Here is a 17237-nt window from a genome sequence, read left to right as displayed (position 1 = left end):
TATCCATGTGGTTGCATCAGAATGACCCTGACTCAGCTGAAGAAGCCAAGAGATGCATGAGCCTTTGGCTTGCCTTCTCAGCATATACCATGATTAAGCCAATGGCTATGAGTCACAATGGCTAGGTTCTACCTCGGAGGCAGTATGCCTCTGCATGATGGGAATCTCAAGGGGAGAGAGTGCTCTTGCACTCAGGTCCTGCTTTTCGGCTTTCCACAGGCACCTGGTTGGCCATTGGGAGGATGTTGGACTAGATGAGTCATTTGCCTGATTCATTGTTCAAAGGGCACCCTTGATCAATCTCAAGAGTCAGTGATGACACAAAAGGATGGAGCTACAGTGTTTACTATTTATTTATTTATTGCCCGCCCTTCACCCTGAGGTCCCAGAGTGGGTTACATTAAAACACAGTATTGAAAATGGTTTCTATGTGGGCAGCCATGTTTTCCCCTTATAATTCCTCCTGAGAGTGACAGAATATCATCAAGGGGAGCTTGATGTGTTCCCATTCAAAGGAAGTGGCTGGCAAGGACTCCCTGCGCTGCCATCCCTAGGTTGTGGGAGACTGGGTTGCCAATTTTTAAAGATGGAACCATTTTTATTTTTGGAAGGGAGAGAGGTAGCAATGAGGTTCTCAGACTGCCTCATACATACCAAAAGTAAAATAAAATCACCTTTGTGTTTCTGCACAGATTTTCAAGGATCTTCCAGTAAAAATCCCCACAGAAACAGGCTGGGATGAACTGAGGCTGTGCACATATTGCCATTTATTCTGGCTCCAGTGTGCTCCTGCAACAAGTTTTGAAGCTGTGGACACATGACGTTAGCCACAGCCCATCAATTTCTGTAGTTTCTTGAGAAACGCTGCTGTTCGATGTGTTTCCCCTCAAGCCAGCTTCCATCTCATTTGAAAACGTAAGCCACTTTTACTTTGCAGTTAAGCCAAGGTGTGTGTGTTTGAGGCAGTCATTGTGCACGTACAGATGTCAACTTTATGATTAGGAGTTGTGGGGGCTGCAGGCGCGTAGAAACCAAATAGGTAATGCACATTGGCTGAAGACACCCACGCTCCTGCTCTGTGTCAATGTGACTTGAAATGCAGTGGGGGTGGGGAATTTGCCAATGTGTACATAGCCTAAGTCCTACAGAACTTGGATGCATGGGGTTTTAATGGGTCCACCCATCCCTAATTCAGTAGAACTTACTTTCCTCTAGAGAAGCATAGGACTGTGCTGTTAGTCTTTAATGTGGCACAAGAGTCTTGGTGCCCTATCCATCATCTGTCAATGGTCCCAGTGAACTTTGGTCTCTCCTCCCACCACTTCCTCTGCAGCTCATGGTGCCTCTTGCACCTTCGTCTCTACTGTCATGTTTCTTTGTGCTTCAGCACATGTGAGGGAAATACACTCTGTCCGTGGTCAGAGGCTCTCTTCATTATATAAATGGCATAGGCTTTGTGGCTAACTCCTGCAAGATTCACCCCCCACCCCGAAGTTGTAAGCTGAGCCCTAATTCAAACTAAGTGCTCGCTTAAGGAGACTGCTGTGTGAAAACCCATGGGCATGGCAACATATGCCTAGTGGCCGGATGATTTGGCTAACACTAGCAGTGGTGGTAGCGGGGAAAGAACGAGGAGTGGAGCTTATAGAGTTTGTAGATTGTGGGGCTTGCAGATTTCATTAAATGCCCCCACTAGTTCGACCATGAATACTGACCCTAGAAGCTCCCACCCCTTAATATCCCCTCTGGCTTCACAAACCTTTTCACTTAATACCACCCCTTTCCTGTGGGTTAAACCACAGAGCCTAGGACTTGCTGATCAGAAGGTCGGCAGTTCGAATCCCTGCGACGGGGTGAGCTCCCATTGCTCGGTCCCTGCTCCTGCCAACCTAGCAGTTCGAAAGCATGTCAAAGTGCAAGTAGATAAATAGGTACCGCTCCGGCGGGAAGGTAAACGGCATTTCCGTGCGCTGCTCTGGTTCACCAGAAGCAGCTTAGTCATGCTGGCCACATGACCCGGAAGCTGTACGCCGTCTCCCTCGGCCAATAAAGCGAGATGAGCGCCGCAACCCCAGAGTTGGCCACGCCTGGACTTAATGGTCAGGGGTCCCTTTACCTTTAGGAGCTGATTGTTGTAAACATAAGATTCTTGGTCACAGTTTGCTTCAAGGTGTGCACACGTCTCCTCTTACCCTTGCATGCAGCAGAGTCAAGAGCCCGCATCTCCAGCTGTGATAGATTAGCCCCCCCCCAATCCAACGCTCTTAACTCCAACGGGTACAGGCAGTTGCTGCTCTTTGTAAAGGTCTTTTTGGAGCGGGAGACACTCTATCAATGTGAGAGCTGGAGGCATTTATTACTGTCCTCTCTCTAACCAACTCCCAAATGTTTCGCAAAAATAACACTAAGCAACACCAGCACACCCTGGGAAAGAAGGCGAAGAGGCTGGAGGACTCGCACAATATTAAAACTTCCCATTTTAGCCTTCCACTTTAAAGATTCTCTTTCTTACAGCAAGCAATAAATAATAACGGGGGAGGAACCCCCGCCCCTCCCGACACATGGCTGACATCAAAAAGCCACCAGACGATCGGCAAATAGAGAGATCTGAAGAGAGGCAAAGGGAGGGACTAGTTGAAAGTCAGTTCACGTCGCTCTGACTTCTGTTGCTTCACATTAATTTTACCCACCATCACAGGTGGTGGAACGATGGCAGTAACTAATTACACACACTCACTCACTTGCTCTCTCTCTCTCTTTCTCTTGCTTACTCGCTTGTTTTGCATTGTTGGCTGAGAGCAACATGAAGCAGCTCCATTTCAATCCCCTAAATTTCAGCTCCATCCCATCCCTCAGGATATCCATGGATAGCCCTCCATGAATACACCAGGGTGCAATCATTTAGTATTCTCTGAAGCACAATAAAACACCCACCCACTCATCCAAGATAGTTCTCCGGATTTCAGGCCCTCTGATGAGGCATTTCTGGGAGTTCCCCTGGGGTTTAGTTGGCCTTCACCAGCAACTGACCCTTAAGCATTAAGGCCTACTGGTAGAGATTCAGCAAGAACCACCCTTGTCTTCTTCCAGACGTCTTCAGAAAAATGGTATTGCTTAGAGAGACTTCACAACAGGATTTTCTGCTGCTGTTTTATTGATGTTTATAATTACATTTTATGGATATTTATAGACTGATATTCTTATTTTTTGTATGTTGTAAGTTGCCTTGATATATTTTATGAAAGTGAGGATTATGAATATTTAAATCTACCATATATTTTGGAAAGTGGTTTGCCTGCCTGGCCATCTGTTCTTTATAGGCTCGGGTTCCTCTCATGCCAAACTTAGCATGAAGATTCCCAAAGTGGGGGTGGTGATTTTCATCACCATTGGGCCAGCAACAACCTTTTTGAATCAAGACTTCTCCCAGAGTCACAATTCCAAGTTCCCTTGGGGAAAGGAATTGACTGTTAAACTACTCTATGAGTTGTAGCCTGTGCACACAATAAAATACAATGTCTAGGTAGGCTTGCTTTTAAAAAGGAAGTTTTTAGTAGGTGGCAAAACACTACAGTGAAGGAGCCTGCCTAATATTTATTATTATGTTAAGCACCAATTAAGTGTAATTGGATATTATACACACCAGGGAAAGTGATCCAAGATGACAAACAATATAATAGAAAAAAGAGCTATCCAATCATGTCATACATTTAACAATGTGGCAGACCAAAGAGGTCAGTGCTTAGATTGAACTAGTTCAGTTAAATGAAATTCACTGAACTAGTTCAAAAGTCTCTGAACGATGCCTGAAAGTAATTCCCATAATTGAAGGGTGAACTAAAGATGAATTCAGTTCATTTTGGGGGTAGAAAATTGAATGATTCACATTCACACTCATTTTCTGCCTCCCCCACCCCCAGAAGCTTAGACTGTTTATTATTATTTTTCAGTAAGTCAATCCGGCATCTATAAAGGAAGTTACAAAGCAAAAGGTGGATGAAAATTCCAAGGTTTATTAGGCACTCCTGTTGCTAAGATCACTTAGACAATCACTGTTGCAAAGCAGTTGGAAGGAAGGAACGTGAGGCATTTCCTGTATCTTCCCTGCTGAAGAGATTCAAAGAAAGACGTTTAGGTACAGGAACAAAGCAAATGAAGCCTTGTTCCTTTAACAGATCTATGTCTGCCACAAATTAAAATGAGGCAAGCCTTTTCTAATGGGGCAATATAATTATGGGGAAAGCTTAACCTGTTGGTATTTTGTCTTTCTGACATCTTATTACTTGTGTGCACCCCAGTTTACTTTTGAAACCTATACCTCAGCATAGCTGCTTGGAACATTCTGAATGCAGAATTTGTGTGCGTGCGTGTGTGCCAAGGATGAATTTACTATGAACTAAAACATTCATCTGGATGAACTTGAAATGAACTAGTTCATTTTTTGACAGGATGAACCTGAACTAGAACTAATTCCATTTTAAAATGAACATTCCAAGTAGTGAAAAAGCAATCTCAATTCCCAAAGCAACTTTCTAAAAGAAGACCATGTGTACACACACACACACACACACACACGGTTTATAGAAGTGGAGGGAGGCATCCCATATCCACTGCCCATATATTGAACCCCTCTTCTGCATTGGTATTCCTAAGAATAGCTGTCTTTCTCTCTTCCTCCCTTTTTAAAGAAACATCATTTAAAAATTGTTTTTGCGCTGCTCCTTCTCCCATCTTTTGTGTGCTGAACTTGTGGTAGGAGCTGAAACACGTAGATACGGTAGTTGCTTGGGACTACAACTGCAGCCATTCACTCCAAAATCAAAAGGCTCATTAACTTGAGCTAAAAGGGACAACATGCTTGGCTGGCGCTAATAGCAAGTCACACAGCTGGCTGAGCCCAGTCATTTGCACACAAGACAAATGGACCTCCTCTCCTTTTACAGAAACTGAGGCTATCCTGGACTGCACTATCACGTGCATGTCTACTCTTCAACTATTCCTTTAGAATGTGAGGCCATCTTATACTGAATCAAGCCTGAATCTAGTTCAGCATTGTCTACTTTGACCCGCAACAGCTCTTCAAGGTCTAGAATGGAGGAGACCTTGAGACGTCACCTTTACCCAACCTGCTGTCCTCCATGTGTTTCCAACTACAACTCCCACCGGAATGATGGGAGTTGTAGGCCAACAACATTTGGAGGACACCATTTTGGAGAAGGCTGGGTTAAAATGTCAGACAAGGGCTACATTCACACCCTGCATTTAAATCACTATGATACCACTTTAAACAATCATGGCTTCCCTCCAAAGAATTCTGGGAACTGTAGCTTGCTCAGGGTACTAAGAGTGGTTATAAGATCCCTTTTCCTCTCCCAGAGCTGCCATTCCCAGAGTGGCTTAAGAACCAATCCCTCTTCCCAGGAAACTCTGCAAATAGTAGCTCAGTGAGGGGAGTAGGGGTCTCATAACAAGCATTAGTACCCTGAACGAACTGCAGTTCCCAGAATTATATATCTGCTCAAAGTGGTATCGCAGTGCTTTAAATGTAAGGCATGAATGTGTCCTAGAACCGCAGAGATCTAGAGTCAACTTCCCACTCAGCTATAAATCTCATTACATGACTTTGGGTCATTCTCCATCCTTTGCACAGGGATTTTGTGAGGTTATACAGGGGGAAGAAGAATTATGCACACTGCTTTGGAGTAACTGTGGGATTTAAATGCTTTAAAAATGTATTTATCTGCTCACCTGCCTAATAATTTCTAACTAGAGATGTCAAGGTTGAAAGAAAATTTCAAGTTTAAAAAATCCTGTCTCTTCCATGTGCCTTTGGCCTAGCGATTACTTGGCTGAGTAGCATCTTTTGGGGATGGATTCAGCCCATGGACCACTGGGGAACTGGGTGTGGAAAATCTGAAAATTCTAGCATTTGGGAAATTCTAGTATGTGGAAATCCTGTTGGTGTGATGAAACTTTAGGCAGCTATTCATGGTGTCTAAATCACATGCTGCTTGTTTGCTTTTTAAGACAGCACAGCACAGCACAGTATTTGAATTTAGGTTTAAATTCCCAAAACCCTTTGAAGAGCATGTCAATCTCATGGAAATAAAACGGCACACACTGTTTGTTTGCTGCTATCTCACAGGAAGCAAAGCAAGGGTATGGATTTTCATCAGAAAAATGTTGAAAGATACAGCTGATGTCCTGCACAAGTCTCTGCAATTCCTGTATAGGCATAAGCCATGAACTGTGCATTCCCGCCTTCCACCATTCACGGCTAGCATCCCCCAAATGCACCACTCCAAACAAACTCCTCCCTCTTCAACTTAACAGTATAAGCAGGAGGGGATGCTACAGAAAGCCCAAACTACCTCCTTATCTAGCAGCAGCAGCTGTCTTCAGTTCCTTGGGCCTGCCTTCTGCAATAAGCAGTTTGTAATCCAAGGAGTGGAAGAGAGTGCAAAGCTAGGAGCAGAAAATGAATTTGTCCCTGGCTGATGTGAATCAACAGCACGCAGATTCCAGCTCCATTCAGATGAAAAACCATGGAGATTAGCTAGCCACCGATAGCCGGGAGGCTCCACAGGCTACTGCACTTCCCGGCTAGCTAGTAAACTAAGCTCCTGTTTCTCTCGTCACTGACCACGCATGGATTAGCTGGATTATGTTGGAGAACCTCTCTAGATGCATTTTCATTTGCTGAGTGGTTCCTTCCTGCTTTCGTACAATCTCCTTATCTTCAATTGGGTAACTTTTCCCCCTACTTGTTCCTCACACACCAGCTCTTTTGAGAGGAATTTAATACCTTAAAAATAAATTAAGCCCTAAAGTCATCAGCTCAGTATCTGGGCTTCCCCCCCATGCTCCTGTCCGCCTTTGTTTTTGAAAGTTGCAAAGCTAGCTTGGATGGGAAGAGGTAACTGTTTTTTTGAATAAGAGGGAGCCCCAATGAGCCAAGGGAAAATGTACGTCTCAACTGTGTGACGGGCGGGGCAAAGGAAGTGAGGGCCACACCACAAGTTTAGGGCAAAACTAGCACAGGCTGACAGAATAAACAGGAAGCTGATTGTTCAAATCTCATTTTTTGTATGAATTCACGTAAACAAGAATTCAGTACCACAATTGAACAGGGATTCCCTCCTAGGGGATACTTGAAGATTTCAATCTTTTTATGTTCTGATATGAATTGCCCTGATCTGACTGGCATCTCCCAACCTAATGTGATTGAACGCTGTTAACCACCTGCTCTTGAACCTTCTGAATGTGTGTGTGTATGGTCAAAAAGAGTGGAATGGACTTATGGGTGCAAACTTTGCAGAGTGGGAACATTCTCATCCTGAATTCCACATTCATTTCTAGACAACCTTCTGGGGACTACTGGCCAGTACAGTAGCAAAGGTGGGCAGAGCAATAAATGTGACTTTTACCCTTGTACAGTAGGCTAGATTCTTTGCACTCACACATCCCTCTCTATTTTCCTCCCAGGCAACCATAGGAACATAGGAAGCTGCCTTAAACTGCATCAAAACATTGCCCTACCCGTCTACACTGAGTGCAAGGAGCTCTCCAAGGTTTCAGACACTGGATTTTCAGCCTTAGCTGGAGATGCTGGAGATAAAGCATGGGATCTTTTGTAAGGCTCTATCACTGAGCTACACCCCTTCCCCAGAGGCATTAGAAGAGTTCAAGGACACATTCCAGCCAGGCAAGAACGCTCAAGGAGGGTGCAAGGCTCAGGAAGGTATGTAGACTAGGGAGAAGTCTGGAAGGTTACATTTGGTTCCAGAGCCTAAAGTACCCCATCCTTGCTAAAAAATAAAAAATAAAAAATTCTCCTCAGCAGCAAATTTATGCAGATGTCATTAGTCAATCAACTAACATTCATAAACATAATTGACTGGCATTTCTTTAATCAGCCCCCATAACAACACCCCTTAGCTGTCGTAACAATTGCTGAGCTAACACACTCTAAACCACTGCAATATGAATGTTATATGAAGCCAGCCTGTTCAGAAACTGTGTAAGAATTTGCCATCCTTTTTGAATGCAGGACCTGATCTTCCACTGATTGGTCATGTTTATTGTGCGCGTTCACTTGGCTACTCTCGCCATGCTTGTGACACGCTTCGGACTTTTCCTCCTTCCCACCTCCTTCTTTTGTGATAAATATGAAAACAGAGCTATTTGTATCTTTGACAGTAATTGACTCTTCAAATTAACAACACTTCTTTGTAACTCAAAATGCAATTATGACTTTATTGCACGGAGGGCTAGATTTGCAGCCGGCAGGAATTGCTGCTACCAGCAGAAGTACCAGCATCCTAATTAAGCTGTAAAATTCTAACAGGAGGTAGGTCATGATAACCTGTCCCCAAAAGGTACAGAGTGTTGTAGATTCCATACAATGTAAAAAATAAATAAAAATGCTTTGTGTAAGTGAATGTAACATTCAGTTGGTGATGATGAAGTGCAGTTTACAGATATAAACTTAATACCAAGTATTACTGGCCACAGTACCAGGATATGGTGGAGAAGAAGGGTCTTAAGTACATGGGGTAAGTGACTTAAAGGAACTGGTAGTTTCCCCCACCTTGCCTTCTGCTTTGAGATTGGAAAGCTGTTGATGCAAAAAGCATGCCACTCTGATCCTCTTCTGTGATGTGGTTTGTCTTGTGTCATTTAGAAGATCACAATAATATCTGCACTATTTGGTATGCCAGCTATGGAAGATGCTAGTGCATTAAACAAGGGAAGTCAGAAAGTCACAGCTAATCAACTAACAGAGCAATCCTATGCATCGAAGTATAGGAATCCATGCCACTTGGAATAATGTGCAGAGAGAGAATGGGTTGTATCTAAGTACATTTTACTCAGTGTATACCCATTGAAATGACTGGACCTAAGGAAGTCATGCCTATTAATGATAAAGGTCTGCTTGGAGTAGGGATAGCATTGGCCACAACCCAAGATAACAACAACAACAACAACAACTTATTATTTGTACCCTGCCCATCTGACTGGGTTGACTAAGGTGCTTTGAAATGCCTATTTTGAGATAAAATGTTGTTAGAAATGACTATTTAAATATGCGTTTACTGCAAGTTTTATTGCAGATTCTTTTTATGAAAAAGCATGGGAGATGAATGCAGGGGGAAATGTCACAGGATTTATTTTGGACCTGCCTACAGAACTCCAAAAGGCAAACTATCATGGAAAATTGTGGGACTGGGACAGGGAGCAGGGGACATAATCTTAGCGGAAAGCATTTGACTGGTGGTGATCCATGCTTAGCAAAGTTGACTTTTCACTGAGGTTGAATGAGGCTTTGTACAAGGGAGGTCCAGACTCAGCTGGATATTCCACTGCGTCAGCAATGACATTTGCAGAATTTGTGGAAGGGTCTTGACTCGAATGCAGGGTGGGCTGTTGCTACGAATGCTGCCTATTCATGTCACTTAGATGGCAGCAGATTTAAAGGCTCTGTCAACAGAACTATATCCTACCACATTGTGAAGCTGCTGGATTTCCACCGCTTGACCTACTTGAAATGTAGGCAAAAGAATGTGCAGGGAAGAACATGCTGGGGTACAATTCAGCCCCAGCAGGAGATGGAACAGAGAGCATAAGAATACTTTACCATAATGTAAAGTATTTTCTGCTGAGAATTTGTTAAGAGCTGATGCAGAAGATGCTGAATGCAAAGAGCACAGAGGGCCTATGAGGAAACAGGGGTGTGTGAATCTGCCTCCCTTGCCTTTATTTTACTTGCACATGTGATTGAGTACCATTGTTTTCCAATGGTAACCTAGGGATTTTTACTTTTTAAAAATTGTACATTATTTTTAATGCATGTTACTAGGCACAATAATTTGGTTTTTGAATTATTATTTAAAAAAACAAAACCCAAGTGGATGTTCCCTGTGAAGAGGGGCTGATTGTTAATCCACTCTGCGAATTGCAGCTCTAGAAGGGGAACAGAGGTTTCCTGACAACAATTAGCACCCTTAACAAACTACAGCTCCCACGATTCTTTGGAAGAAGCCATGACTGTTCAAAGTGGTATCACAGTGCTTTAAATGTACAATGTGAATATGATCTCAAACCTAGATTCCTTGGAAGAGCTTGCTGGCTAGTTGCAGGACCCTCATTTTATTTTTCAGTGCTTGACTTCCACAAGGCTGAAGAACCAAGGGACCCACCCTCTTGAGTTTGAATACGGCGGTGGGTCTCCCTCTTCTATCCAGGAGGCTTCTGAATAAGAAACTGACAATTCTCCACCTATGGCAGCAGTCTGAACTTCATCTGAGTCCTCTGTTCCACAATGCATGGTCCCCAGGCCAAGAAGCATGGTAACTCCTTCCTTGTGTACTGTAAAGATTGGTACAGAACTACCAAATACAATTGTTTGACAGCGGCTCCTGATCAAAGCTCCCAGATGTGCTCCCCTTGTGATCTTATTAACTGTTTTTTTAAAAACGTTTTGAATTGTTATGCTTTTTAATTGTTTTGTCTAATTGTATATTTTAATGTAAGATGGTTTAATGCCATTGTATATTTTAAGCATGGATTCATTTTATAGTTGTAAACCGCTTAGAAGCCATTTTGGCATGTAAGTGGTTAATCAATCTGGGACATTTTCTGCAACTTTCTGTCATCTACCTTCCATGCTGCTGCTCGCCTGTTGATCAGTCTTGTGTTTGGGCCTGAGCAGCTGTATTAAATATCAGCAGCATTATCTATGCAGCACTTAGCAAAAGTTTGTGGGAAAGTTAGCCCCTTTGGCAGAACTTCAGCAGTCGAATGACTTTTTATAACATGCTTTTTTTCCTTTTTCCTTTTATTTTTGTCTGTGCCAACAAGATTTAAATTGTGCAGCTCATAGATTCAACTCTTTAACAAGCCCCGACCTTTGGAGTTAATGCTCTGATACACTTGAATAAACTCAAATTAAGAACCTCAACCCTGATACAAACAGAAGCACAAACTCTCTCTGGGATGCTGCTGCATGGCAAACAGAAGGACACTGAGGGGAATGCATGACTACTGTGCTGTCAAGAGGGAAAGGCCTTGCGAGGAACTAAGTCGTCAACTGATGCAACAAGGACATGGGCAGGCCTTGCTGCTTCGCTAACTCAAATTTGCTAAATGTTGGGGTTTCTCAACTGGGGTGGGGCTGTCTTGGCCAAGCAGCATCCTTGCCATTGGAAGAGCAGATCCATAGTCCTGGGATGGGGAGCCTGTGAACCACCTGTTGCAACTCCAGCCAGCATAGCTAATGGTCAGGGATGATAGGAGTTGTAATCCAACAGCATTTGGAGGGCCATGTGCTTCGTCTCCTTGCCTTATCTCTTGGTTGATGTTGCCTGATTTCATTTACTTCTGCTTCTTCAGAACGCCCTGTGCACAGAGCATGGCGTCAACCCAAGTTCCTGCCATCTTGGATTCTGCCACTAGTGCACATGCACTGTCTGATTTCGCATAACTCCTCCAACTTGGAATACAAAACCAAAGGGAAACTACAGAACCTCATTTTTGACTGCTCAAAAAAATTAGATGTTCATTTAGTAGGAATGAACAGAAATACAAATAACTGCCTTGCTGGGTCAGACTAGGAACCATCTAGCCTGACATTCTGTTTCCAGTAGAGGCCAAACAGACACCTCTGGAAGTTGATGATATATTTAGTGGAGTTGTCGTACTCTGCTCTCCAGTTTTTATGGGTTTAAATTGCCTCTTATTTTCTTATTTATTTTATACTTATTTGTTAGTTTTATGTGGTATCTGTATGGCAATTGAAATAGTTTTTATTCACAATCTTGTACACCGCCCTAGAGTCTTTTAATGAAGGGCAGTTAAAAATATTTTGAATAAAAGTTGCATGGTATATTAATTACATCGTAGCCTTAATGCATCTAAACACTGAACTGTGCAAATTAGTTGGTTCAGCTTAGTTGAGGCAGATGGCAGATTCACCAGATAGGCTCAGTCTATCTTTTATATCCATATACCGATAAGATTTAATTATCTTGTTATGCTACAACAGTATGCAGAACTCTTAAATATCTTCCCCTGCTTTCTCTTAGCTCATATGAAGACATGTGGCCAATGCAGCCTTCTGGTATTTCAAAAATCCCATTTAAGAACCTGGAGGAAATATTATTTCTACCCTCACCAATAACATAGATTATCTAGACCCTTTTGGCTTCAGCAAAACAGGCTTCAGGCCTGGTTTTGGCACAGAAATAGCCTTGCTTGCCATGATTGATGACCTTTGTCAAAGAGACTGCAACCCTGTTGGTTTTCCTTGATATCTCAGTGGCTATGATATATCATAGACTATGGCATCCTTCTGCAAAAACTCAGTGGGATGGCAGTTGAAGGCACTGTATTACAGTTGTGAGTAGAACATCTGCAGGCTCATCACCAGCAAGTGGAATTAGAAGACTGTTGCTGAGCCCAGTGGGTTTTGAGTTGTGGGGTCCCAGAAGGTCCATTCTGTCTCCTATGATATTCAACATCCATATGAAACTGTTGGGAGCTGTCAACTGGGGATTTTGGAGCATGACGACACACAGCTCTATCACTCCATTCCACCAGCATCAGGAAAGGCTGTGAAGATGTCAGATCAGTGTCTGGAAGCAGTGAAGGGCTGGGTGTGGGCTAATAAAATGTGACTGAATCCTGATTCGATGGAGGTGCTTTAGGTAGGTAGTTGCCTTACTCTGTGATTAAGGTGCTGGACCTGTTTGAGAAGAGGTTGCACTACCTCTGAAGTAAAAGGTTTGTAGTTTGGGAGTATTCCTAGATTTCCACTTGTCAATTGAGACTCAGGTGGCTTCTGTAGCAAGCTGTGCTTATGCCCATCTTTGCTACTGCTATTTCTGGACAGGAATAGCCTGGCCTTAGTTGTCCTCCTGCTTAGCTGACCTCCTGCTTAGACTCCAGATGCCTTAAATATACTTTAAATTGTATTGTTTTAACATTTTGATGTTTGATGTCCTGCACTCCTTTGGGAGAAAGGATGGGATGCAGATTTTACAAACAAATAAATAAAACATATGTAGCTTTGCAATTCTTTTGTGGCCACCAAAAAACTCTGAGGCCACCCCTATGCTGCAGCTATACCACAGCAATCTGAACCCTCTGCCTTTTCTGCCATATCTCTACCAACACCATAGCCCATTCTCTCCATTTCATCTGTCACTGGAAGTTCTTCTGAATTGTTCTTCTGTTTATTTTTAATACTGTGGCTGGTAATGAGCACCAGAAGTCAAAGCATATGCTCTGTATTCGGAGGAACTCCAAAACTGAAAACCCAAGAGAAGGCTAGGCAACTGCTGCCCAGGATGGCTCCTTCCAAGAAAAGGTACATTATCCAGAAAACAGAGCCACTAAGACTGCTTCTAAAGAAAGATCTGCAAATATTTTTCAGGGAAACATGACACTCTTTGAAGTTCTGATCACCCCTCTGACTTTATAAATACAGATTCTCAGGCTGCATGCATGCAACATTTTATTCCAGAATCAATGGAGACAGAGTACTTATCTTTCCTACATAGTCCAAACACAATCTAGTTGTATTGCATATTTTATTGCTTCTTGAGAAACTGCTTTCATTCCAAAAATAAAAGCTCATTGCAGATTAATTCTTCATGACCCCCACAGTGTGTCCATATGAAAACAGAGGTAGGCAGTCCCAGTAATGAGGTATGTGTGCATCCACACTTACCCTACTACATTGTGGGTGGGTGCAAACCAAAACACAATCACCACTTCCTTCTTCATTCGCCTGGGAAGGAGGAAAAGGCATGGAGGACCTAATCAAGGGGAAGGTTTTCAGACATGTGTTGAATAACCACACCCACCCTTGCAGACAGCAAACTCTAGAATCAATCTAGATTGAAAGCAGCATGTTGAGGATGGGCATGAACAATTCTGGATTGAGAAAAACTATGTTTTTGTGCTACAAATGGGTTAGCGTGCTTGCAGACTATGAATCATAGATCTGGGCGATCGGGTGGCAAATGTTGGAGCAACAGTGTTTGGCGGCTAGGAATAGCAACTGCTGTCTGCTAGAGACAGCTTGTCTGCTTTCTAAAGCCCATGATGCTATGGCTGCTGCCAGTTAGGATGGAGAAATGTGTGAAACCACAGCAGTTCCTTCTCACCTTAGCAGCACAGGGCCTGGCAAACAGTAAGGCAGTCTCCTCTCTACACTTCTGCTGGAGTGTGGTGGAAGGAAATCTTCTCCTTTCCACAAGACTGCAAAGCATGCAGACAAACTGGTTATTTCATTGCAGATTTGGCCCAATGTTCAGAGAGGAACAAACAAATCCCTCCCTACACAGAAGGCCACCTCCACTGGCTCCCACCTGTACACATGAAGATGGATGGTCCAAATGATAGCTACACAGATACAGTTCAATAAGCATACGTCAAAATCACATGGTTGGTCCCCTGACTGAATTAGAAAGTCAACCATGCGATTTTTGCCAAAGGCTGCCCTTACAGGTATGGGTAGAGCCCGAGTACCAGGTGAGCACCAGGGGAAAGCTGTGTATACTTGCTGCTCTGTATGCATTGGAGCTGGATCAGAGGAGGTGGGGTGGCCCGGGCAGAGGGTGGCACAGATAGCACATGCTCCTTGTAGCATGCAAACCAACTCTTTATACTAAGCTCTTGCAAACCTGTAAACGTGGGACTCCCAGGCTGACAATAGCACCTAACAGCCTCTGAGAAAGAGTGCCAGCCGCCATGCAATTGTTAGAAGCAAGGCTGAAAGTTGTAATCAAATGAAGCTAATGAAGTTATCTATTTCGGAATGTAAAAGATTATGCAAGAAACATGTAATAAAGCAAACCTCTCCATAACAGAATGCTCATTCGGCGTGTGTGTTCTGCTAGTGGCATCCCCGAGCAGATGGTTCCGCTAGCTCACTGCCAGCGCTCTCTAAACAGCCGCCACATGCTGGATTGGGAAGGAGCTCCCGCACATGTAACAGTGGCAGCTTCAACAAAATGCACAGACGGCTGCAATGCTGAGACAATTGGAGCCCATTACCATATAACAACATTATCAGCACAAAGGGTTTTCACTACAGCTTTTGGTGGGCCTATTGCTGGCTTCATCTGCTCAGCCTGAGGATAAAACTGAGAAGTTTGTGGAGGCCTGCTGCATTCTGGGTTGAGGGCAGCAGTGCTTCCACACCCCTGAATCTGCACTGCAGTGAAGAAGAATGAAAGGGCTGTAATTTGGTTCAAAAGCCCTCAGCACTGCCTTGGTAAAAACAGTAACGAAGCCAATGAATGCTAACAATGGCAGTGCAAGCCAACAGAGCAGCTCCGTGTTGCTTCTCAGATGTTCCAGAGAAACAATGAAAGGAACTGCAAGGACTAGAACCAGGAATCCAACCACACTTCCTGCACTGCTGCCTCATGTGGCTGCTGGAACCACTGCTAAGGTTGATAGAAGGGTTGGGCCATTTGGGCCAAGCCACACCCAAGTTCCCTGCACTTGGTATCATATATGACAACAAGTGTGGAGCGGGTAAAGAAGCAGCTGGGTCAAAGTAGGTTTGCAGACATCACCAATCAGCTGGTGGGTGGTGCCTGCAATGCTCTGTGCACAGCTCTTTGTGGGCACCAGCAATCAACTGATTTTTGGGCTTGTAAAGTCCTCAACAGCCCCCATGATTAGCCCATTGCAGAGGCTTGCATAGCTCCATGTACAAAGGCCCCATGTCCTAATTATCAGCTTACTGTCAAACATGACCTATAGAGGGGTGTGGGAAATAAAGCTCTGGCCCACTGGCTAGATCTAGTTCCTTAACTCTGCACTACAGGCTGCAGCATTCTCTAGGCCAGCCTTTCTCAACCATGGGTCCCCAGATGTTGTTGGACTACAACTCCCATCATCCTTAGTTGGCAGCACCAGTGGCCAGGCATGATGGGAGCTGTAGTCCAACATCATCTGGGGGACCCATAATTGAGAAATACTGCTCTAGGTTATAAAGGGTTCCTGGGCTTTGGCATGATTCTCCCTATCCAGTCTGGGTGTTGGCAAACTCTCACAGGCTTCCTATTCAGGCTGATTTGCAATGCAAATCTCTCTCCCCCCCCCCACAAATAATAAAACAATAAAAGTACATAAAGAGCACAGCAGATAAAATACACAACATTAAAATCTATTTAAAAGCAACAGGTAAAAATAACATCAACAGGCAAAAACTTGCTGGAATAAAAATGTTTTTGCCAGCTGGCAAAAAGACAACCAGAGAATATGCCATCCATGCTTCAAGGAGTAAAGCCTTCCACAATATCAGTGTAGCAACTGAAAGGCCATGCCTCTTATCATCAGTGGTGCCTCTACCTTTGGTGAGACACAGTCAAGAGCCCCAACTTCTGATCTCAGGGAGTGACTGGTACAATATTCTTACTGCTTTTCTGGAATATTCGAAGCAGCTGTAAGACAGGTTACTCCCTGACACACGCACCCAAATTCATTTTTGGAACCAGCCATGGCATCCTATTTCCCCACCAACTCATCACACTCCATGCCTTATGTAAGAACTGCAGCACTTGCACGTCAAATCTGAAATTTAGGCCAGATGTTCCAAGTATGCAATGATTGAGCTGGCTCTGGTTACTAATCATTTCAGCTGTGAGCAAAAGCAGTGACAATTTATTAATTATTATTTATATATTAAATTTAGATATCACTGTTAACCCGAAGATCTCAGGGTTGTTCACAAGATTAAAAATACAGGGTAAGAGCACAAGATAAATGGTAAAAAGAAAAACAAAGCAAAACAAAACAATAACCCCAGCTCCCAAGCAGTTCTGTGACACATTCCAGATTATCTTACCTGTACTGGATAACAGCAGGGTTGGCCTTAGCAGAGCAGTGAAACTTTACGGTGTTGTCTTCAAGGACAGGCTGAGGTTCAACTGACAGATTGACGAGAGGTGGATCTGTAAAGAGACAACAGCCAATCTATTAGCTATCACACCTTTGTGTGAGGAACTGTATCTTTCTGCAGTATTGCTTCCCCATTTTGTCCGGCTGCTGTGATGGATGATTGTGTACTAACTAACCAGCATACCTGTTTGACCTTAGAGTGCCAGAAGTCTTGTGTCCCCAAAGTGAAATCCCTTTTTGTGAGCGAATGATGGCTTTAAGAGCAGAGCAAGTCTGGGAGCAATTATTTCTTGTTCTGCAATTTCTTTTCTGAGTGACTT

The 17237-nt window shown here is 43.6% G+C and overlaps 1 protein-coding gene across 2 annotated transcripts in view; it reads right to left on the bottom strand.

The window, feature by feature from the left end:
* KIRREL3 (kirre like nephrin family adhesion molecule 3) overlaps positions 1-17237 on the bottom strand; it is a 737348-nt gene that overhangs the window by 131683 nt on the left and 588428 nt on the right. For both annotated transcript variants that reach the window (XM_080983902.1, XM_080983903.1), the window contains exon 8: positions 16865-16970. In XM_080983902.1, the coding sequence (XP_080840028.1) occupies positions 16865-16970 (106 nt within the window). The remainder of the gene's footprint in view (positions 1-16864; positions 16971-17237) is intronic.

The sequence above is a fragment of the Podarcis pityusensis genome (genome assembly GCF_964106645.2).
Source record: "Podarcis pityusensis genome assembly, chromosome: 15".
NCBI classification, from domain to species: Eukaryota; Metazoa; Chordata; class Lepidosauria; order Squamata; family Lacertidae; genus Podarcis; species Podarcis pityusensis.
This window is presented reverse-complemented; position numbering and strand designations above follow the sequence as displayed.